This window comes from Phyllostomus discolor, chromosome X (assembly GCF_004126475.2).
Source record: "Phyllostomus discolor isolate MPI-MPIP mPhyDis1 chromosome X, mPhyDis1.pri.v3, whole genome shotgun sequence".
NCBI classification, from domain to species: domain Eukaryota; kingdom Metazoa; phylum Chordata; class Mammalia; order Chiroptera; family Phyllostomidae; genus Phyllostomus; species Phyllostomus discolor.
This window is the reverse complement of record NC_050198.1, coordinates 32,017,428-32,040,516: the sequence shown is the minus strand read 5'-3', so window position 1 is coordinate 32,040,516 and position 23,089 is coordinate 32,017,428. Positions and strand designations below refer to the sequence as shown.

Genomic DNA, 23,089 nt, shown 5'->3' with positions numbered 1-23,089 from the left:
TAGGAAATGTTCCAGTACTGATATGTTGTCACTAACCATGCTAATTTTTAAAATTTTTTATTTACTTTTTTTTAGAGAGGGGAAAGGAGGAAGAGAGGGAGAGAAACACCAATGTATGGCTGCCTCTCAGCGCCCCCTACTGGGGACCTGGCGGCGAAACCTAGGCATGTGCCCTGACTAGAAATCAAACCGGGGACCCTTTGGTTCACAGGCTGGCGCTCAGTCCAATGAGCCACACCAGCCATGGCTAATTGTTTTATTTCCCAAATAAAAATGACTGGCTAGCAGGGGTTTGCAGAGAAGGGCTAGAAAGCACAAGAGGCTAATGATGCACTTTAATACTTAAATTGGAATGTTCCTGGTGTTTTGCCACCCTGTTTTTGTTTTGTTTTGTAAGTCTATGAAATATCTACTTTATTATGGTTTTATATAACACTAGTTGAAATGTTTTTAAAATATTTTATTTATTTATTTTTATAGAGGGGAAGGGAGGGAGAAAGGGAGAAACATCAGTGTGTGGTTGCCTCTCGCGCGCCCTCTACTGGGGACCTGGCCGGCAACTCAGGCATGTGCCCCGACTGAAAATCAAACAGGCGACCCTTTGGTTCGCAGGCGGGCGCTCAATCCACTGAGGCACACCAGCCAGGGCGAAATGTTTTGTTTTTGCTTTTTTTTTTTTTTACTGAAGGTTTTTCATTTGATTTACTGCCACTCTTTCTTCTAAGGTATTTTATTTTATTTTAAATCCTCACCCAATATTTTTATTGATTTTTGAGAGAGAGGGAGGGAGGGAGAAACTTCAATCGGTTACCTTCCGAATGTGTCCCAATCAGGGATGGACCCTGCAACCTGTTGATGTGTAGGACGACATTCCAACCAAATGATCCACCCGGCCAGGGCTCCTCACAGGTATTTAAATTTATTGGTTAGGTCCTTTACCTAACATGATGTACGTCATCATATTAAGAAAATCAACATCAAATCTTAAAAAAGAAGAGGAAGAAGGAGAAGGGGAAAGAGAAAAAGAGAGAAGAGAAGAGAAAGAGAAGAGAAAAGAGGAGAGAAGAGAAGGCCAAAGGCTTCAAAGGAGGCGGGATCCCCGTTTGGAGTTACACTGGGGAAGGCAAGAACAAGACCAACGCAGAGCTTCCGCTTTCATTTCTATGGTTATTAAGTCAACCATTCTCTTTAAAGGAGAACCACGGAAGGATGATTTTCTGTCGGCAAACACTTCCTCCCCGACGAGTCCACCTCTGACATAGGGATGCTATAGTGTCATGTTACAATGGATATTCTATGAGAGCTCAAAGGTTAGACCAGATGACCTACATTCTGGTAAAATATTAAATTCAAATTCATCTGACCTGTCAGTTTCATTCTTTTCTCTCTGTCTCCGAAACGTTGAACTTCCGGAATAGATTCCTCCCCCTGTATTCATGGCCAGTGGTTTGGTCCGACCCTCACAATGACAGAAGAACCCGCTGCGTCTGCGCAGAAAACTGTCGGGGGGTGGGGGGGGAGGAACATGGCGCAAGCTCTGTCTCAGGAGGAGTTTCAGCGGATGCAGGTGCAGCTCATCGGGGGGAAAGACCACCGGGATGGATTACTAGGGTCGGGATACAGAGAGATCATGCCACCGGCACTGAGACAGGGTTGGTTGGGATGGATCTTGAGTCTAGGGGGTTGATCTGGAGAAGGGAAACTGAGGTTCCGAGTGGTGAGACTATTGAATTTCGAGATACTATTGGGCTCTAAGGGGCTGAGTTTTGCGAGCCTTGTGGGCAGAGGAGAGAGTCCTAGAATGAGAGATAACTTATTCAGACCTGAAGGGGATGAGACTTGGGCTTGTGCCGGGAACACCATGGGTGGATGATGATAACGTTAGGCTTTGAGGAAAGGAGATCCAGAGAGGGAGAAACCATTTTGTTTGCAGAGGAAGGAAGTGGGCGTTGGGTCATTTACGTCATGGGGAGGGGGAGCTTGAGAGGGCAATACCATAACCCGGTGGGAGGTGGAAATTTTTGTGGGAGATACCATTGTGCCAAGGAATGGGGCAAGTCCACACATGTTGTCATTGTTCCTGGGAGAGGGAGATCCTGTGGGAGTGGTGGCAATGTATCCCAAGAGGGGACAGTACCATTGGATTGGGTTAGGGGTGATTAGGCCTGGGGAAAGGAGTCCCTAAATAAGAGAGGACCAGAGGAGTGATACCTTGGACCTCATGGAGTGGAGACTACTGGGCTTTGGGGAAGTACCCTAACTGGGTACTCTGACCACTTGATTTTTATTTTTGAGTGGGGACTCTGAGATGGGATGAAAGGCCAGAAGTGGGCCCTTGTTGAGAGAATTCCTTACTGGGAAAGACCATTGGATTTTGTGTATGGAGAGACTCTGAAAAGGGAAAACCCTGAGTAGGGTCCTATGGGAAAAGAGGAGGAACTCTGAGTGAGGACAGGTAATCCATTGGTCTTTGAATGAGGGAAACCAGTTGTCTGTGTGTGAGGGCTCTGAGGGTGAAAGGTTGAGATCATGAAAGGGGAAGACTCCTGTAATTTGTGCAGGGGGTTCTGAGTGAGTAAGAGTAATCCAACTGGCCCACCCAAAGCCTTGTGGAAGAAAAACTCTTCCACAAGGAAGACAAGGAAGAAGGATGTAGGGTCATCCCATTAGATCATGACTGGGGAGATCCTGAGCGGGGTGGGGACCTCTGAGTGAGGAAGATTGATTTCATTGGGCCATTAGTGGGGGAAAACATTAGACTTTGATGCATAGGAACTCTAGGTGGGTGCCAAGGGTGTACAATTGGATTAGCACTGTGGGAGACAGACCAATGGGTCCAGAAGAGGAAAGATTTTGTAGAGGCCAAACCCTCTGACCTTTAGCACAGCACCAGTGGGATGGTGGCTGGCGCCATGCGAGGCCAAGGTCCTGGTAGTGTAAGGGACAGTGGTTCTGGGAAGAACAGGCATCAGTGCTCTACAGGGCTCGTAGGTAGCTGTATGCTGTTTGACAAGGTTCATACTTAACTTTTCCTCAATTATTAAAAGGGAACTGGACATATTTTGAAGCCTTGGGGGTGGGGACCCTAGGCAGCCCCCTTTTACTCTGTGAAATTGGTCGGGAGACTACCAGGCCCTCTTCCATTGTAAAAGAAGAAGGAAGGCAAGCCCCTACACCCTGCTCTGGCCAAGAGGATAGATAATACTTACCCCTGACAGAAAGATAGACAGAACAGTGTTTAGTGTGTGACAAGGTCAGCCAGGATGAGGGGGAGGGACTTTTTTTTAGAGAGAGAAGGGAAGGGAGGAAGAAATGGAGAGAAACATCATTGTGATGGAGAAACACTGATCCATTACCTCTCATACGTGCCCTCACCGGGGAACAAACCCACAGCCTAGGCATATGCCCTGACTGGGAATCAAACCAGTGACCTTTCACTTTGCTGGACAATGCCCAACCAACTGAGCCACACCAGTCAGGGAAGGAGGAGGAACTTTATCCTGTGGGCATGGAGAGCCATAGAACACACATAAGCAAGAGCCCGACTAGGTCAGTGCATTGTGGATTGGAAGAGAAGCAATGGGGGCAGCAGGGATATGGAGAGGTTTGGCTGGCTGTGATTATAAGTAGCACTGCAGAAGGTGGGGTTGGGGCTGAGAGTCTGGAAGCCCATTCAGCATGCACTATGCACAGGTCTTAAGGAGTGACTAAAGAGGCACATGGAAGGCAGCAGGGTCTGTGGGGCTCAGGGAATTGGTACCTTCATGGTAAGGATAAGGGCACCTTCCTGACCAAATTATTTCCTTTCCCTGTTTCCCCCAAAGGCTCAGCTCCTGGAACTGCGGACAAACAACTACCAGCTTTCAGATGAATTACGCAAGAATGGTGTTGGTGAGCCAGGGGGTCTCATTAGATGGGGGTGGCTTTGGGGGGCAGGGGCCTGGTGGGAAGACCATTTACCTCCTAGCCACCCACTGAGGCTAAGACTGTATGCTTTCCCCACACCAGAACTCACCAGTCTTCGACAGAAGGTTGCTTACCTGGATAAGGAGTTCAGCAAAGCTCAGAAGGTAGTTCCTTCCACCACTCACTCACCCATGCTTCCCTGTAGTCATTTGAGTCATTCATTGGTCCAATGAGTACCTACTGTGAACCAGATCTAATGTTATATTCTGTCATTCAAGAAATTCTCATGGAAGTCTCTTTAGTTTCCTAATTTTATGTAATTCTGCTTAATTTATCAATTAGCTTTAATTTACTCAATTCATTTTTAATTTAAATAACTTATTCTCACTCCTTACCATCTAACTAAAGAATCAGATCTAAAGCCCTGGCTGGCGTAGCTCAGTAGATGGAGTGCGGGCTGGGAACCAAAGTGTCCCAGGTTCGATTCCCAGCCAGGGTACATGCATGGGTTGCAGGCCATAACCCCCAGCAGCCGCACATTGATGTTTCTCTCTCTCTCTCTCTCCCTTCCCTCTCTAAAAATAAATTTAAAAATTATTTAAAAAAAAAAAGAATCAGATCTAGTGGTAAATCTACCTTGAATCTGCCTCCTCTTCACTCACTGTCCTGCCTTGTGCTCCTATTTCCCATCCCTGTCCTGGTCCTGTTGGTAAAGTGAGACTGAACCTACCTTTCCAGTCCTCTGAAGATAAGATACAAGCTACTGTGGCCCCTCAAGACATTTAAGGCCTTCCTTTGTCTCTTTCTTTACTCCTCTGTCCCCACACATAGCACAATTTTATATATAATGTATGCTCCGTAAATATTTGTTAGATGAAGGAATACAGAATGCAGAAAGTCTGGCAGTCGGGAAACTGGACTTCTCTTTGGTAAGGTGCTGATTCCCACCTGACAATGCCCTCAGCTGCTCAGTAGAGGAACAGCAGTTTCTGTGGTGTGTGGCAGAGATCCACACAAATGTGTTTGGACAGATGTAGCAATACAACCAAATGCCTGAGCCTGGGTTAAATACTAAGACCCATGAATAGCTTCAAGAGCTTAGAGGAAAGGATGTAAGCCACTCACTCATTATATTATTCCTGTGGGCTACAAATTGTCATGCAAGTTCTGTGGTTAAAGGTGCTCCCATCCCCCACCCCATTATCATTGCCCTCTCTTGACACTTGTTCCTTTCTGTTCACCTTCTCTCTCTCTCCCCCCTCACCTTTAGGCACTGAGCAAGAGCAAGAAAGCTCAGGTAAGGGGACCCATGGTGGGTGAATGTGTCTGGGAGATTGTCTTAGTGGGGATATTTCCCTATGCTGGGATCTCCTAGTACTGGCCTTTCCCTGTGTGTGCACTTAACAACCATGGCTGTCTACTCACTGCCATGTTTCTGTGTCTGTCTTTGTTTTCCTGTGTTCATTTATCTCTCTCTGTGCCTCTGTTTGTGTGTCTTTCCTTCTCCCTTTCTCTTTATCCTTCTGACTCCCTGTCTCTGTCTTCCTGTTCTCTCTGACTCTTGTTTCTCTCCCCGACCTTCTCTTTGTCTCTCCCCAACCTATATTTATCTCTGCCATAATTCCATTTTTTATCTCTTTCTGACTCCTTGTTTCTCTCTCCCTTGTTCCTCTATCTCTTCCCCACTCATTTCTTTCCCTGATCCCCTCTCTCCTCTCTCTGTTCTTTCTCTATCTATTGGTCTCTCTGATCCAATCTGTCTTCCTACCTTTCCTTTTTCCCTCTCTTCCTCTTCATCCTTTTCTTCTTCCCTATCTAACCCTTTTCCCCATTTCTCTCTACCTCCCATCTTCTCTATTTCTATCTACCCCTCTCTTTCCTCCCACTCTTTCCCCCTCATGTCCCTCTCTCCCTCCCCATCTTATCTTCTCTGTACCCCCCTCATGTCTGTCTCTCTTCCTCCCTGTCATCTCTTTTATCCCTCCTGGCATCTCTCTCTCCTTGTTCTACTCCTGATTTTACTTGTCTAATTCTCTCTACTCTATTTTCTCCCCACCCATGTTATTTTCTCCCTCTCTGTGTTCCTTTGCCATATCTCACATCCTTTCTGCCCCTGTTGGAGACCTGGCCCATGTCTTCCACTGCAGGAAGTCGAGGGGCTGCTGAGTGAAAATGAGATGCTGCAGGCAAAGCTGCACAGCCAGGAGGAGGACTTCCGCTTGCAGAACAGCACTCTTATGGCTGAGTTCAGCAAGGTGCTGGTGCCTGGGATAGCCAAGGGGCATTTTAGGGGTAGAGGGTCACCAGGGCTGAAGCAGGAGGGTAGCTGAGGGTGGTTGAACAGAGGCTGGCCCTGGATCACTGTCCATGGTGCTGAAAAGGGTCCTGGATGTCTGCTAGGGGGCAGTGGTTTGACAGATGGGGCTACCCTACTGTGCTGGGATTAGAAGGCTCCAAGCCCTGAGGTCCTCTGGTTCCTGACCAAGTCATTCTTTTTCTCTGAGCTTTAATCTCCTTGTGTATATTTTGGGGCTGATGTTATGGAGCCCCAGAATATTGATGGGTTTTAGGTAAAGTTCTTATGTTTAACATGGGATGGACGAATGTTCAAGCTACTTCCCTTTTCTCTTTCTTCCTGACATGAAATTGAGGTTCTAGTTCTACATAATTTATCCTGGGTTGGATAATTCTATCTCCTCACTGCTTTTAGTGTTCTGGCTATATCTGAATCTCCTGGGCAATTGGAGACATGGTCTTTTGTTTCCAGCCTCTATTCTGTATTCATGCTCAATGATTTTCTAAGTTTTTAGTATGTCTTAAGGAAGAAAGTCCTGTGACAATAAAATGGCGTTTCCAAGTCTCCACATGGAAATGTAGTGCTTAAGACCTTAAAAAACAAAACAACAACAACAACAAAAAACAACCTTTAAGCAGGTACAATACCAGGAGAGGTTATTTAGTAAGTAGTAGTTAAGAGCCAGGAGGACTAGATTAAACTCTTGGCTCTTTTACTAACTGCAACCTTGAGCATGTCGCTTGACCTGCCTATTTTTTGGTTCCCAAGATGTTCAAAACGGAAATGATGATAACGACAGTACGTACCTTGCAGGGCTTTTGTGATGATTGAATGGGTAAATATCGGTAAACCACTAAGAACACAGACTTGCACATAGTATCAGCTATGTAGATGCTAGCTTCTACTAGTATCTTTTTATTATTTTCCCTCTAAAATATTTCTTGACTATTTAAAAGTTTTATATCCATCCTGTGGCCCTGCCCTGCCTCTGCCCTTTCCATCTCTCACCAGCTCTATTCCTACAGCCTCCTCACTGGTCTCCTCACTTTTAGCTGCTTCTACTAGACAAAGCCCTAAAGGGTGTCCTGACCAGCAGCTCTTACCACATCACTCCTTTAAACAATATTTCCCAGTGGGTCCTTGCCCCCTATATTTCAGAGCCCCTGGTGCCCACATACAGCCAACATTATCACCTCACTTCTCATTGCTTCCTGCTTTTAGCCTCAGTGGTATCATGGTTCTTACAGGGTGAGGTAGGGGCAGGTGTTCTCCCATAAATCTAATTCATGTTCCCTAGCACCTGCCCTGGGCTAGGCCCTGGGCCAAGTATAGAACCTCCTTTACATTTACTTCCTCCTCCTTCTGGGAACTGGAAGTGCTCACAGAGAGACCTGAGTTCAAGGCTTGCCTCCTTTCACTGCTTATTTGCTAAGATATTTCAGCTCACTTTTTCCTTCAATGAGTAGTTATTGAGCACCTGCTGTGTGCTCTGTGTTATGGAAATAGTTAGGAGAGGCACAAAACAGTCCCCACTGTTGGAGAGCTTACATTCTGGGGGTAGGATGGCGAGAAAGATGATAACATAGTAAACAAATAATAGTAGTACTGATAGGTGACAGTTACACAGTGTTAACTGTGTGCCAGGTCCTGTTTGATGTGCTTTACATTATACAATTATTTAATTCTTGCAACAAGCTGATGAAATATTATTAGTATCCCTGTTTAACAGTTGAGGAAAACTGAACCCCCAAGAGATGAAGTAGTCTGTCTCAAGGTCACACAGCTAATAAATGGCAGAGTAGAAATTTACATTCAGGCAGTCTGATTTCAGATTCTGTACTTAAGACCCCTATGTTACAAAATAAAATGTAATCATCCATCAGAACTTATGATCCAGAATTTTTTAGAGCTTTAAGAAGTCAAAATACATATTAGTTAAATTTAATTGCAATTAGTGCTAGGTAAAAAAGAAATGAACAGAATACTATGCTAGAGAGTACTGGAATTTCTGTGTTGGGGAATACTACTTGAAAGATGACATTTGAGCAGAGCGCTGAAGGATGCAGCCAGTCATGTGAAGAACTGGGTTGAAGCAATAATATTCTGGATAGAAAATATCCCAAACAATAAAATAAAAATTCTCTGTGGGTCTTAGTAGTCTCATCTGAAAATGGAACACAGGATCTTGTAAGGTCTGCTGTGAGAACTGTATTTTAGTCAGGAGTTGATAACGAGGCGGGCTTAGTTTTACTTGCATTGTATACCTCTCCACAGCCAAGGGCTGACGATATGGGGCTATAGGCAGTACTGGCCCTGGAAATGCCCTGAAAACTGTCTGTGGTGCCTACGCTCCCAGACACAGACCCCTCCACAGAAGAGGGATGGAGGTGGGGCTCTCCGTGATGCTGACATCTTGGACCAGCAACTTCCAGTGGAGCCTGAGGTCTTAGATTGCAACTGTGAGGTTGGGGTGGGCAAGCAGAAAATTGTTCTCAGTGTGCTCAAACTTCTGTGATTGCCACTTAACAGATGTGTGAATTTGAAGTCATTTAACATCTGTGCCTCAGTGTTCTTATCTGTGAAGTGGGGATATAATGAGTATGAGGGCATCTATGTTACGGGAATTAAATGAATTGTAAAGTGCATGGCCAAGTGCTTTATACATTTCAGCAAGTAGTGCTATGATTCTCTGCCATTCTGCTACCTCTCTCTTCCCCTGCTCAGCTCTGCAGCCAGATGGAACAGCTGGAACTGGAGAACCAACAGTTGAAGGATGGGGCTTCCAGGGCAGGGGCTGCCCAAGCCGGGAGCATTGTGGATGGAGAGTTGCTGAGACTGCAGGCGGAAAACACAGCCTTGCAGAAGAATGTGGCAGGTATGTGGAGGCCCTCCTGGGAAGGTATGGGGCCTTGGGGCTTGGGTAAGGTGTTTTCCTTCTGGAGAAAGGTAGAAAGGCTTCAGAATCCACCTTGGTCTTGCCATGAACCCTAGCACATGACTTTGGACAAGCCATTTCTCCTCTGGGCCTAAGCTTCCTCAATTACAAAGTACGTATAGTGATGCCCACCACCTGGAAGACTAGTAGAAGAAGAGGTGGTATCTTTGTGAGTTTAGTTCATTACGTTTAGTTCATTTAGTACCTAGCATATTTTACAGATTAGCAGATTGAACATCAGAAAGATGTTCCTAAATGGAGAAGGGGAATGAAGCAGCGTTGGGAAGATTCTGAGCCTAGATTGTCAGTGGGGTCTGAAATGAAAGCTGAGAGGAAACTTGATAGAACATGGGGAGATCCTGATGTGTGGACTTCGGAGAACAGCTGGGGCTTGTGAGGTAGTGGGTAGTAGTTTGGTGATAAGGGGGCAGACTACAAAATGTGGCTGGGGAACAGGTTATAGGAAGAATTCAGCTGTAAGTAGGCAGTGGAGAATGGTGGGCATGACCTTGGAGGGCTGGGCTGTTGGCAGAGCTTGGGAAGCCAGTTTGGTCTGATCTATGGTAGATAGGATTTCAGTGGTTGGTGAAGCTCAAAAGATTTGTGATTTGTGTAGATGGGGCTGAACCTTTACTTTGTAGGCTTGTGGTCATTTGTGGCAGGGTCTCTGCTGAGGAATTGAAGATCAATTCTCTCTCTATTTTACACATAGCAAGGATCTTCAGAGATCACCTTATCCATCACGTATCTCTGTTCTACCCACTAGCCCTGCAGGAACGCTATGAAAAAGAAGCCAGGAAGTCTCCAACCGCCAGTGAAGGCCACGGGGACCACCTGGAGAGCCAAGCCCTCACTACCTTGTCCCCCATGCCATTGGCAGAGGTGGAGCTGAAGTGGGAAATGGAGAAGGAGGAAAAGAAATTGCTCTGGGAACAACTACAAGGCTTGGAGGTGAATCTGGGTTTCTTGGAGCTAGGGTGCTAGGTAGCAGGCAGATGCCTTACCTCTGCCTTTGATCTCATGGAGATGTTTGTGACATCACCATCTCATGGGCTGGTAGATTAGGGAGGCAGGAGAGTAGGGGAAGGCACAGGCCTTACCTCTTTCCTTGCTCATAATAACCCCCTCCATTTTCCTTCCCTGTAGAGCTTGAAACAAGCTGAAACATCCAGACTACAGGAAGAACTTGCTAAGGTGGGACTGTCAAGCTTTTTCTGGCCTTTGCCTTATCTACCTGCTATACTTCCCCTAGCAAGGCCAAAGCTGGCTGAGCACCCTGTCATAACCTCAGTTTTGTCATCTGTGAAATGGAGGTACTGACACTTGTGTGTCAGGGTTGCTTTCCTTTTTTAAAAATTTTTAAAAGAATTTATTGATTGATTTTAGAGAAAGAGGGAGAGGGAGGCATTGATTTGTTGTTCCACTTATTTATGCATTCATTGGTTGATTCTTGTGTGTGTTGTGATTGGAGATCAAATGTGCAACCTTGGTGTATGGGGACGACACTCTAACCAACTGAGCTATCCTGTCAGGGCTTAGAGTTGCTTTCATTATGGAATTGACGAATGTGGTTTCACTATGTCTTGCACCTGGTAGGCCCCATCCCTTTCTTTTTTGTCCGCCAAGCTCTCCTTGTTATCCATTCATCTATCCATCCACCCATCCATCCAAGAATTTATAGACTCACATCTTAGGAACTGGAGACCCAGTGTTGTGGATGGCAGTTGTGATCCTTTCCAGGCCTCCCAGCCTCGCCATTCTATTATGCAGCCATTGGTTGATATGTTGGGGAAATAAGTGCTGGGCTTTGGAGCCTGAGGGAGCTGGATGGAGATCATATTGTTGCTGCTGATCATCTGGACAGCCAAAGACCCTTTTGAGACTCAGTTTCTCCACTTGTAAGACTAGTAATACTCCTCAGGACTGTCTTGAGGATTCCACAAGATCACATAAGTAAATTCAGTTTCCAAAAAAGACTAAGAGTGTCTATAAATATTAAGTTTATTTTTATCTTTACTAATATTATGATCATTATCATTTGTTTGTACCCTCCCCAGCTCTCTGAGAAACTGAAAAAGAAACAAGAAAGGTAAAAAAAAATTATTTTTTCCAGAAGTGGGGGGAAGGGATCTGGTGGAAATAGGGAGAGGATTGACTTATGGAATTGACTCATCTATGTCTGTCTTTCTATGGCCAGTTTTTGCCGTCTGCAGACAGAAAAGGAGACACTATTCAATGACAGCCGGTAACTACCAGGGTTGAGAGTATTGGTGGACTCCAGGGACAGTGCCCAACAGAATTAACTGAAGACCTCAGGGGCAGAGCTGGGAGATTGGGCCTTAGGCCATGATCAATGTACCCCTGCTGCCCCACATCACCCTTAGGAACAAGATTGAGGAGTTACAACAGCGGAAGGAAGCTGATCTCAAAGCCCAGTTGGCTAGAACTCAGAAGCTGCAGCAGGAACTGGAGGCTGCCAATCAGGTGAGAGGCTGAATTCTGAGATCATTGGGATAGGGACCAAGGCTGGGAGTCCAAATCACTCTGAAGACTATGGAGACCAGTCTTAGATTTCTCGTGTTGGAAATACAGTGACTGGATGGGTACTTTGGCTCACAAGAGCTAGGAAAATGGGAACTGGGGAGCCCCAAGAGCCCTTGGAGTTAGGCTAGGAATCTACATGAATCAGAGATCCCAAGGGACTGAGGACTTGGGGGCTGTGTGCCACAAGTTTGGATGAATCTGCAATTCTGAGGGATTATAAGTAGGAGTCTGGAAAAATCTGTGGTCACTAGAGGCTGAGACCAAGAATGGGAGTGAGTCTGAAACTCCCTGGAGGTTGGGTGACTTTTGAAAATTTTTATTTATTTTTTAGAGAGGGGAAGGGAGGGAGAAAGGAAGGGAGAGAAACATCTGTGTGCAAGAGGAACATTGATCGGTTGCCTCTCGAATGCCTCCAACCAGAGTACTCAACCCACTGAGCCACACCAGCCAGGGCGGGTGGATGACATTGAGACCTATGGGGGCTGGGTAGATGCAAGACTTCCATGAATGAGACAGTTGGGCCTGGAGGTTGAGTGCATTTGAGACCCTTAGGATATTGGTCTGAGACACCTAGGAAGCTGGATCACATGTGCTGGGTGGTCATGAGACCCTTGGGGCCTATGAATACAAAACTGGTGAGTGTGAGATGTCCAGAGACTAAAGCAAAAGTCTAGTTGGGTCTGAGACTCCTGAGGGTTGGGGATTAGGTGACTTCAGAGCCTCCAGGCTTCCCCCTAAAGTAGGTGAGTCTGAAGTCCTATGGACTGGGGAATATGGTGGTTTGCAGGTCTAAGGATCCTGGGACCTATGGAAAGAAGTCTGAGTAAAGCTGGATCTTTATTTAGCTAGGTCTCAAGATCTCCAGAGACTGGGGACAAGAAGGGAGGATGGTGGGGGTGTTCTTAATCTTGAGACCTCACCTTAAGCTGGAAATTAGAAGACTGTATGAGTTAAGTTAGAGACCTCTAGAGTCTGGGCTATGAGTTTGGATGGATCTGAGACTCTTGGCAGCTAGGGATATGGGGGCTGAGTTTGTCTGAAACCCCTTGAGGTTGGGATCTGGAGTCTGTATGAAGCTGGAGTCCCTGGGGACTAACTGTGCCTGAGAATCCTAGGGCTTCCAGTTTAGATACTGGAGTCTGGGTGAGCGTGAGGTCTACTATGGATGGGGGCTAAGTGAGTTTGAAATCACCAGGAACATGGGTGTTTTCTGAGATGCTTGGGACTGGGATATAGGGGTGCTTGAGGCCCCTGGGGGTAATGACTAGAGTCTGGGTGAACCTGAAATCTCTGATGGCTGGGTATCTCAAGACCCCCAAGTGCTAGGCGCATGCTGTCAGGTAGTCAAAGAGGGAGTCTGTATAGTTCTATGTACCCTAGGGGAAGCTGAGATCTCAAATGGCTTCTCCCGACCTGGTCCCTATAGAGCTTGGCAGAGCTGAGAGATCAGCGACAAGGGGAACGCCTGGAACATGCAGCAGCTCTGCGAGCCCTGCAAGATCAGGTACATCATACTGGTGGGCTCAGGAATATGGGGGTCAAGGGTGGGGGCAGTTCCAGTGGGTATTGTACAGGCAGGCCAGGCCCCAGGGGTCCTGCTTTCCTTTGTTGTGGTTTCCATTTATGAGTGTGTGTCTCTTGGCTGTCCCCCTGTTCTGGACCCACTCTCACCTGTTGTGGGGGTGGGTCCAGGTGTCCATCCAGAGTGCAGATGCACAGGAACAAGTAGAAGGACTTTTGGCTGAGAACAATGCCTTGAGGACTAGCCTGGCTGCCCTGGAGCAGGTATAGGACACTTTGGGAGCCCTCGGTGATCCCTCCCCAGTTCCCCTTCTCCCTCTGCTTCTAATTCATGTTGAAGCAGTGTATTCCTGACCTCATACTGTTCTCCCACCTCTGTTTTGGTTTTATTCTCAGCTGCTTTCTGTTGGCTTCCACCCTTCTTCTCTTTGGCCAACCATCCCTGCTTCTCTTGTGTCCCTACTTCTCTTGTATCCATCCCTGCTTCTCCTATAAAGTGCAAGAAGTAGACTAGTCTTAAGTGTACACTCAGTGAAGCACGTGTGTCTATCTTATCTATTTGTCTGTCTGTCTGTCTCTCTCTCTCTCTCCATGTAGCTACCACCCAGGTCAAGACAGAGCATTTTCTGCACCCCAGAGGTCCCTTCTACCCCTTCCTAATTAATACTTCCCCAAAAATAACCACCCCTCTGACCTCTAGCAACATAGATTAGTTTTATTTGTCCTTTACCTTCATGCAAATGGAATCTGGCTTCCTTTTTGTGTCTGGCTTCCTTCCTATAGCATTATATCTATGACATTTATTTATATGTAGCACTGGTTTGTTCTTTTATCTCTGTGTAGTATCCCCTTATGTGAATGTAGCACATTTATCCATTCCCCTGTTGATCTTTCTCCCACTGTTCTTCTCTTTGAAATTCTTCCTCTGTCTTCCTGGCTCTCTTTCTACTTCTCTCCCTGTCTCTTTGGAACTGGGAGGCTCACACCTTGTGACTGGCCCCCAGGGGCCTCTTTCACTCCACTTCCCATCACCACTACTTTCTCTAGATCCAAACAGCCAAGACCCAAGAGCTGAATATGCTCCGGGAACAGACTGCTGAGCTGACAGCTGAGTTGCAGCAGCGGCAGACTGAGTATGAGGACCTCATGGGACAGAAAGATGACCTCAACTCCCAGCTTCAGGTAACACTTAATGGTTGTGACCTATCTCCTAGTTCCTAGTGCTGGTGCAGTGGAGTTTGCAATGAGGTGCAGTGGGAGGATTGTGCAGTCAGGAAGACCTGGTGTCCAGTGTGGCTCCCTAATGTATTAGCACATGTGTGTCCTAGACCAAGTAATTTCATTTCTAAGACTAAGCATCTTCAGTTAGTTAGAAGAGCCATTCTGAGTCCATAATAGACAGTAGAATAATAGTGGTTTCTACTGAATAAAAGCTTAGTTCCCTCTCATGTAACAGTTGAGCTAGGTTGCCCAGGTATGGGATGCTGGCTTCTGATTCATCGACAGGGACCCAGGGACCCTTTCTACATTGCTGTTCGGCCACCTTTGACGCAAGACTATCTTGGCATCCAAGATGCTTGCTCAAGCTCCCCTACCATCATGTTTTTGTTTCATCTGAAAGGAAGGAAGGCCCAGCATGCCCCTTTCCTTAACAGTGTACAGTATACTCACCACTTTTAATTCCACGGCTACACCTAACTGTGAGGGAGGCAGGGAAACATCAGCAGGACTGCTATGTGCCCAACCACAAAGTCTATTGCTAGAGAATAAAGGGAGAATGAATACTGAAGAGCAGCTAGCAGTCTCTGCCATCGTTCTCATGTCAAAATGGAGAGCAGTACCCACTTTACAGGGTTTAGGGAAATGGTCTACCAGAAGTGTCCTATGTGACCAGCATCTCTCGGGGGCTCTTTATCAAACTCACTCCATTTGTCCCCGCGTTAGGAGTCATTACGAGCCAATAGTCGGCTGCTGGAACAACTTCAAGAAATCGGGCAGGAGAAGGAACAGTTGACCCAGGAACTACAAGAGGCTCGAAAGGTGGGCAGCTCTGGGAAGGTTGCAAGGGGAAGGATTGGCCTGGTTCACAGGGATGGAGCAGGTGATGTGGCCCAACCCACGGGAAAGGGAAGGGACACAAAGTGACCAGTTCCATGAGGATGGGTGACTAACAGCCAGTTCTGTGGGGATGGAGAGAAGGTGGAGTTTGGCTCATTCCTTGGACCTGGGGAGAGGGTTGTAGGCCTTCTTTGTTATTCAGGGAGGACATTGACTGACATCCTCCTGCTCCACTTCCTGGCCCCCAGAGTGCTGAGAAGCGGAAGGCCATGCTGGATGAGCTAGCAATGGAGACGTTGCAGGAGAAGTCCCAGCACAAGGAGGAGCTAGGAGCTATCCGACTTCGGCATGAAAAGGAGGTGCTGGGAGTGCGTGCCCGCTATGAGCGGGAACTCCGTGAGCTGCATGAAGACAAGAAGCGACAGGAGGAGGAGCTCCGTGCCCAGATCCGCGAGGAGAAGGTGGGTGGGTAGATGATGATGCACTTCGGCCTCTAAAACAGGAGCACAGCGCTGCTGATGGGCTAGGGCATGGCATAGGTGAGGTGTCTGCTCCTCTACCTGTCTGGCCCATGACAGTCTGTCCTCTCCCAGGCCCGAACACGGGAACTAGAGAATCTCCAGCACACAGTGGAAGAACTTCAAGCTCAGGTACACTCTATGGATGGAGCCAAGGGCTGGTTTGAACGGCGCTTGAAGGAGGCTGAGGTGAGTTGGTGCCTGGTGAGTCTCAGAGGCTGATCAGGGGGCATGCCAAACCAGGAAACGAGGAGTGGTTAGGCCCTGGAACTTTCTGAGATGCCCTGGACTTGGGTATCCCCACAGCCTCCCTGGCTCAATAGCAGCCCTGTGGAGGGGACTAGGGGATGGCCATCAATAGGGCAGAATGTCAGATCTGCAAATTTGAAAAGGCACCTCTTCTTTCTGAAATTATAGTTCTGTCAGGAAATTATTGTAATATCCTAATTTTGTTTGAACAAAGAATTTATTGCCACTTTCTGGAAAACTCATGATAATCCAATATATGGGAGGTGGTGTCACAGAGCCATGAAGAACACAGATGCTGGATCCAGTCATATCCCTGGGTTTGAGTCCTGTGTGACCTTAGCCAAGTTTCCTGACTTCTATGCCACCTGTTTCATCATTGGTAAAAAAGGAATAACAATAATACTTATTGTCTAGGTATTGTGGAGGGGTATGTAAAATTGGTTAATATATGTAAAAGCCTTACAACATTCCTCACCTGCAGTAAATGCTGTATTATGTTTTATTAAATGAAATGTAAATGCAAATGTTGGTCTCGGATGTGACAACACAGCCCTAGATGTGACACTTGTGTGTACTGCCAAAAGACATGCAGTGTTCCCTGCAGGAGTGTCTTTTCTGCACACCTGGGAACCCCATGCTGCAGTCCCTCACACATCTCACTGGGTGTGATATCCTCTGGGGGTTTTGGTGAGACCTGGGACTTGCCTTATAGGAATCTTTGCAGCAACAGCAGCAGGAACAAGAGGAAGCCCTGAAGCAGTGTCGGGAGCAGCACACTAACGAGCTGAAGGTGCCTATTGCATGGTGTCATCCATCTCCGGGGAGGGAGAGGCTCTGGTAGAAGGACTGTCTCTGGAGTTGAGGCCTAAGCTGCCTTCTGCTTTTCAGAGCAAGGAGGAGGAGCTACAGTGTGTTTTGGATCAGCTCCAGCAGGCCCGGGAGGAGCGTGACTGCCACCTGAAGACCATCAGCAGCCTGAAGCAGGTTACTGCTTGTCCCGTGGTCCTCAGACACAGCCCAGGCCTCGGCTTGCAGTAATGGGGCAGGGAGGGAGCACAGTGCATGCAGCCATTCTAGCACCCATCAGCCATGCTTTCTCTATCACACAGGAAGTGAAGGACACAGTGGATGGGCAGCGCATCCTGGAGAAAAAAGGCAGTGCCGCGGTACGAGGGGGAAGTGGTGTCCCAGCACAGCCTTGTCCTGCCCTGAATTCCCCCACCTGTGGCTCCACTGGGCCTCAGCCCCTACCTTTCTCTCTGTGCCCCCAAAGCTCAAGGATCTCAAGCGGCAGCTGCACCTTGAGAGGAAACGGGCGGATAAGCTGCAGGAGCGGCTGCAGGACATCCTAACCAACAGCAAGAGCCGCTCTGGTGAGGGACCCAGACCTCAAGGGAGGCTGAGACCCAGAGAGGCAGGGCTTGGGCCTGAAGGCCAGAGCTGCTTCCTGTACCTCGCTCCACCAGCTCTCCTGTGTCTTCTGTCCCTCTTGAACTTGATCTGTCTTTTCCCTTTTCTCTGCATCTGTCTCTTTCCTCTGTTTTTGTCTTTCTCTGCATTATCTCTTTCTGTCTCTCTCTCTCCTTTTTGCTGTGTCTCTTCTGTTTCTGTCTCTCTCTCTGCCCGCTCATGTCATCTCTCTGTATCTACCTTTCTCTCCCTGCTTTTTTCCTAGTTCTCTTTTTCTCCTCCTGCCTTTCTTTTTCTTTTCTTTCTCCCTTTATCTTTCTCTATATCTGTCTCTCTTCTGTCTTTTTCTGTGTCTGTCTCTGTCCATTACCCCACAACCACCATGTGCACACTCCTGCACCTCACCCAGTGTCTCTAAATGTCTTATATCCATTCTCTCATCTATAAATATGGACTGAGCCCCCACACTCCAGGGTCCCTGAGGGGAAAGCCTCCATGTCTTGGTCCTCTAAGAAGTCCAAGATGAGCTAGGGAGACAGGCTTACAATCAGGCAGCAACACTGTGGTATGATCATTATGCAGCTAAAGTCCATGTTATTTCTGCCACTTATGCCAGGTGATGCAACAACAACAAAAGTTAAGGTGCTTCAGACTTTTTTTTTCCAAGAAAGAAATGGCCTATCATTATGTTTGAATAAATAAAGATGATGCAGTAATGACTGGTACATCTCCCATTATCACAGGCTCAGAGAAAACTTGTTCCCTGTCTCTTTGCAGCTAATCTGCTCTTGCAGGAGATCCTGAGGAAATGGCATCAGCCCCCCAACCCTGATACCCCAAAGCAGCTTCAGGAGCAGAGGCCAAAGCAAGTGGCCATGTTTTAAGCGATATGGCAAAAATGAATATATCTCTCGCTAGATCAATGTCTCTCCAAGGCACTCTGTCTCTGAAGTAACCCATTTTTATAAAAGGAGAGTTTGATTTCTGTTTTGTTACAGATTAATGTATGAATCAACAAACATTGAAATTGTTTGCTATACATTCTCTTTGTTAGATTAAATCAGATTTAGGTGACTGACTACGAGAGTTAGCACCATCTTTTCCTCTGTCTCTGCTCTAACTCGTGTCCTTATCCAGGGTCTCTTCCTTTCCCATCTGTTCCACCTTGCTGTCTTGTTGCTCTGCGATTTTATCTCTGCATGTGGGTGTTCCCCTGTGCCCTCTTCAGCTGTTTGTACCCTTATGAGTGTGTATGCCACTTTTATGTCCGTGTGTGTCCACTTCATGAAATTCACCTTTGTTTGAATTTCATTTCTTCCTCCATTTCTTCACCTTTGTTTCTCTTCTGATGTGTGTGGGTTTGCTTAGAGAGGCAGCTCCCTTTTCTGATTCTGCCTCTCCCTATCCTCCTGTGTGCCCAAGTGTCTTTTTGCCTCTTTCCATCTCTGTCAAATCTATTTCTGCCTCTTCCTGCCAGTCACTCCCCTGGTACCCTAGGGAATTCGAGCTCAGGTTTCTCTTCCATCTCTGCCCAGGCCTTGAGGAGCTGGTTCTCTCAGAGATGAACTCACCAAGCCGGACCCAGACTGGGGACAGCAGTAGTGTCTCCTCCTTCAGCTATCGGGAAATCTTGCGGGAGAAGGAGAGCTCAAGCATTCCAGCCAGGGTAAGAGCCAACAGCTCCAGTCTCTCCTACCCAAATTCTGGGGCCCTCATTTTTCCTTCTGGACCCAGCACATGCATTTCCTTGTCAACATTTCCCCAAGCTCACCAGCTTTGTTTCAGATCATTAAATAGGGGGTGGGCAAATTATTCCCTCTAACCCTCTTTTTCATCATCTGTGGGTTAATTCTGCCTTTCCTGGTGCCATAAAATAAGTGGTTTTAGTAGATGCATCATCCCTATAGGAAGTCCTTTTTTCTAACTCATGATTATCACTTGCTATTGTTGTCTATCATACCAGCTTCCTTGACAGCTACTTTTGTTTAGAATTTTTTTATTATTCCATGTGTGTGCATCATAGAAAATTTTTAAAAACACACAATTAAAAAAAAAACCCAAAGCATTCACATTTTCACCTGGAGCTTACCACTATATATCCTTAGTTCATACCCTTCCAGGCCTGTTTTTCTTTTTGTAATCCTAAATGAGCTTATAAGTAACCTGTTTTTGTTCAGCTGATCGCTACCCTCCCAATTTGTTAATTTTCATATCATCTAATACTTTGATCTTAATGAGATTTCTCCAGTTGGCCCCAAAATGTCATTTGTTGCTGGTTTTCTATGAATCAGCATTCAGTTTCAGAGCACATGTTGAATCTGGTTGCTTTAGGTCCCTTAAGTCTCTTGAATCTAGTGTTGTCCTTTTTTTTTTTTTTTTTTCCAAAACACCAACAACCTGTAGAAGAGACCAGCCCAATTGACCTGCAGAAAGTATTCCGCCTTTTGAATTTTCCTGCTGGCTTTCTAGTGGTATCATTTAGCTTGTTCCTCTCTCCCCTAATTTTCCTGTCAACTGGAATTTAGGTCACAGGTGCTATGGGTTCTCCATCCTCTCCATAAGGCTATGACATGGTCGTTCCTGTCTCCCCCTTTAGACAAAGGGGGATCAAGCCTGAGGGTGCCAAGACTTGACTACAGCCCTAGGTGCAGAGCCTACCCTCCCCCCAACACCCCAAAAGAGAAATTCATTCTCTTTCTTAACCCTGACTGTGTCTGGGGCTGAGGCACTGAGTCGGGGGGTGGCCTCTCCCCTCCTCTTCCCTGCAGTCCTTATCTAGCAGCCCTCAGGCACAGCCCCCGAGGCCGGCAGAGCTGTCAGATGAAGAAGTGGCTGAGCTCTTTCAGCGCCTGGCAGAGATGCAGCAGGAGAAATGGATGCTGGAGGAGAAGGTGCTGTCTGCCTGCTTGTCCCTACATGGCCAGGAAGTCAAGGAGGGGTGGTTGATGTTTGGCTGGCCTCTCCTCGTATAAACATATGCAGTCAAGGGGTCTGAGGTGGGCTGGGCCACCCCACAGGTGAAGCACCTGGAAGTGAGCAGCGCCTCCATGGCAGAGGATCTCTGCCGTAAGAGCGCCATCATTGAGACCTACGTCATGGACAGCCGAATCGGTCAGTGCCCCATCCCCAGCCCTCACCACTCATGCAACCTCTCCCCTGCTCCCTCCTTCCCCACTGTCCAGTGCCAAGGCTTTTCTCCTCTTTCTTGGAACTCAGCAAAGCTACTGACAAGACCACAGCTGACGGAAGGGATACCAGGGCAGGCCTGTACTTGTGTGTCTTTCTGTTCTGTCTCTTATCTTGGTTCCTCCCCTTCTCTGGGTCTCTGTCATCTTTCCACTCTACTTTCTCTAGTGTGTCTCTCTGCCTTCTTTCTCCTTTCTTCTCCCTTTGTCACTTCCTTGTCTTTCTCCCTCTTATCTCTTCTCCTTATCTCTTTTTTTTCCCCATTTTCCCTTCATATTGTCACAGTGTTCCTGTCTATATTGTTCCATCTCAAGAAATTTTCTTTTTTTAAAATTTTTTTCAGAAATTTTCTTTCTCTGTGTGTGTATACCTTTGGGGTCCTTCTCTTTTCCTCACTTTTCTCCCTCCTCTCTCCTCTTCCTCTCTTCTCTTCCTCCCCCCCCCACCTTTGTTTCTTTTGCTCCATTCTTTCAAACCTCCTTCTCTCCCTTTTTTCCCCTATGGATCAGAATAATACCAACTGACATGCGCTGAGACCTGACTGTGTGCTATTCTTCACATGCAGTCATATACATTTTTCCAGCTCCATGAGTTAGTTATTATCCCCATTTCTCAGGGCTCCACAGCTAACAAGTGACAACCAGGGTTCACATGGCTAAGCCTCTACCCCTTACATGAAATGGCCCATCCCCCACTTTTCTCCTCCGCTCTGTTTCCTTCTTTTCTGCTCTGTCTCTGGTTATTTCTCCTCTGATTCTACTGAGGGGGTAGCTCTCAGCCTGGGCCCTTGCAGATGTGTCCGTGGCAGCAGGCCACACAGACCGCAGTGGGCTGGGCAGTGTCCTGAGAGACCTAGTGAAGCCAGGAGATGAGAACCTTCGGGAGATGAACAAGAAGCTGCAAAACATGCTGGAGGAGCAGCTCACCAAGAATATGCACCTGCATAAGGCAAGTAGCCTACCAGTGTGCCCATCTGTCCATGCAGCCACCCAACTCCCCAGTCACCACACAGGCCCTAGGTCATCTGCCAGTCTCCCCCATCTACTCACCTCATTCGCCAACCATTCCTTCATTCTCACCTTCCCATCCTTCAGTTGAGTTACTGTTGTTAGTTTGGTTCACTTTTCCCTTTGTCCTTGCATCCATCCACTCATCCATTCATACATACAGTCACCCAACTCTTCCATTGACCCACCGTACTATTTGTCCATCTGCCCCTCACCCATCCAATCATCTGCCCCATGTCTTTCTACCCATTTCCTGACCTACTGCTCTTTCTTAAAACCTACTCATCAATCACACTCCTTATCCTAGCTTTTATCCACCCACCCAGCAACCTGCCTACCTGTTGCCCTTCATCTGTCCCCTGAACAGTTCATTTGTCCACCTGTTTGCCTACCATGGATCCCCCATGTGTCTACCCACATGTCCACTTGTCCATCCTGGCACTCAAATATTTCCCCCATTTCTGAAGGAGTTAGAAGGAATGCAGACCTGGCACCTGCTTCTGAGAAGCAAACTCACCATTTACTAAAGAGAAGGTGACCAGGGTGTAGGGGGTCCTATCCTCCAGTGTGCACCATGCATAGCAGGCGATCCACTCCCATATCCATATCCCTAGCTCCAGAGGCTCCCATACCCTCATACATACACCTTTCCTGAGCCCAGCTCACTGCTGGGGGCTTTGTGAACTTCTCTAAACACCTTCCTGTCCCAGGCTAGATTTAGTTGGGTATTGATTAATGAAGTAAGGACACCCCAGGCTTGGTCGGGGAGCTTCCCCTTCTACCTTCTCTGGCCTCTGATGATTTATTTGTTTCTTAGGACATGGAAGTTCTGTCCCAGGAAATTGTGCGGCTCAGCAAGGAGTGCGTGGGGTCCTCTGACCCAGACCCACAACCAGGAGAAGCCAGCTAAAGACCTGCAGGCTGCCCCAGTTCCTCCTCAACCCACCCCTACAACACCATTCCCCTGGGCTGAAGTGGGGAAATGGGGGCCGGCATCAAAATCAAATAAGTTGGGAGAGTGGACATTAAAGGGGTTGGAGGCCTGATGGCTGGTTGTTAGTGACCCTATCTTAGGGCAGTGGTCCCTGGGGAGTGAGGACCCTGAGGGGAAGGGCAGGGATTTCTGGTCCTCCTTGGCCCTGATTCCCAGGGGCAGTTGCCTTCATCTCTGCATGAGCTCTCCTTCCCAGAGACCAACTCTTTTTTATTTTATTTTATTTTATTTTATTTTATTTTATTTTATTTTAATTTATGTCTGGAAGCCTGGCTACCCTTCATTTGGGGTTGGGGATATTGGGTGGGTCTGTGTTCAGCATTCTAGCAATGTGTGTGTGTGTAAAGGCTGTGCAGCCAAAATATCATCTGGCCAGGTGGGCCCACCCACTGACTGTCTGCCCTCATTCTTTCCAGCCAGTAGGGATGTATTGGGGGTGGTGAGGTCATACCATTGGAATGGGAA

The 23,089-nt window shown here is 47.3% G+C and overlaps 1 protein-coding gene across 2 annotated transcripts; it reads left to right on the top strand.

Annotated features, from left to right (window-relative positions):
• The first annotated feature begins 1,474 nt into the window (after positions 1-1,474).
• Positions 1,475-23,009, top strand: GRIPAP1 (GRIP1 associated protein 1). 2 transcript variants are annotated; one of them, XM_028522383.2, is made up of 26 exons: positions 1,475-1,567; positions 3,825-3,891; positions 4,009-4,070; positions 5,177-5,203; positions 6,054-6,161; positions 8,927-9,077; positions 9,904-10,088; positions 10,284-10,331; positions 11,195-11,226; positions 11,335-11,382; positions 11,522-11,621; positions 13,108-13,185; positions 13,374-13,466; positions 14,250-14,384; positions 15,147-15,242; positions 15,509-15,721; positions 15,854-15,967; positions 16,740-16,817; positions 16,916-17,011; positions 17,137-17,193; positions 17,301-17,400; positions 18,973-19,103; positions 20,206-20,328; positions 20,455-20,548; positions 21,417-21,571; positions 22,448-23,009. In XM_028522383.2, the coding sequence occupies exons 1-26, from the start codon at positions 1,526-1,528 to the stop codon at positions 22,538-22,540; spliced, it is 2,526 nt and encodes an 841-aa protein (XP_028378184.1). In that variant the 5' UTR covers positions 1,475-1,525; the 3' UTR covers positions 22,541-23,009. The 2 variants fall into 2 exon arrangements, 1 of the variants encoding a protein (XP_028378184.1); XR_003685234.2 differs by having other exon boundaries at positions 20,455-21,571.
• The last annotated feature ends 80 nt before the right edge of the window (positions 23,010-23,089 follow it).

Excerpts from the sequence above, each read along its gene's own strand:
- GRIPAP1 (XM_028522383.2), top strand. The coding sequence starts at position 1,526 with ATGGCGCAAGCTCTGTCTCAGGAGGAGTTTCAGCGGATGCAG. Across the intron at positions 10,089-10,283 it reads AACAACTACAAGGCTTGGAG|AGCTTGAAACAAGCTGAAAC; the intron begins GTGAATCTGGGT and ends CCTTCCCTGTAG. Across the intron at positions 11,383-11,521 it reads ACACTATTCAATGACAGCCG|GAACAAGATTGAGGAGTTAC; the intron begins GTAACTACCAGG and ends CATCACCCTTAG.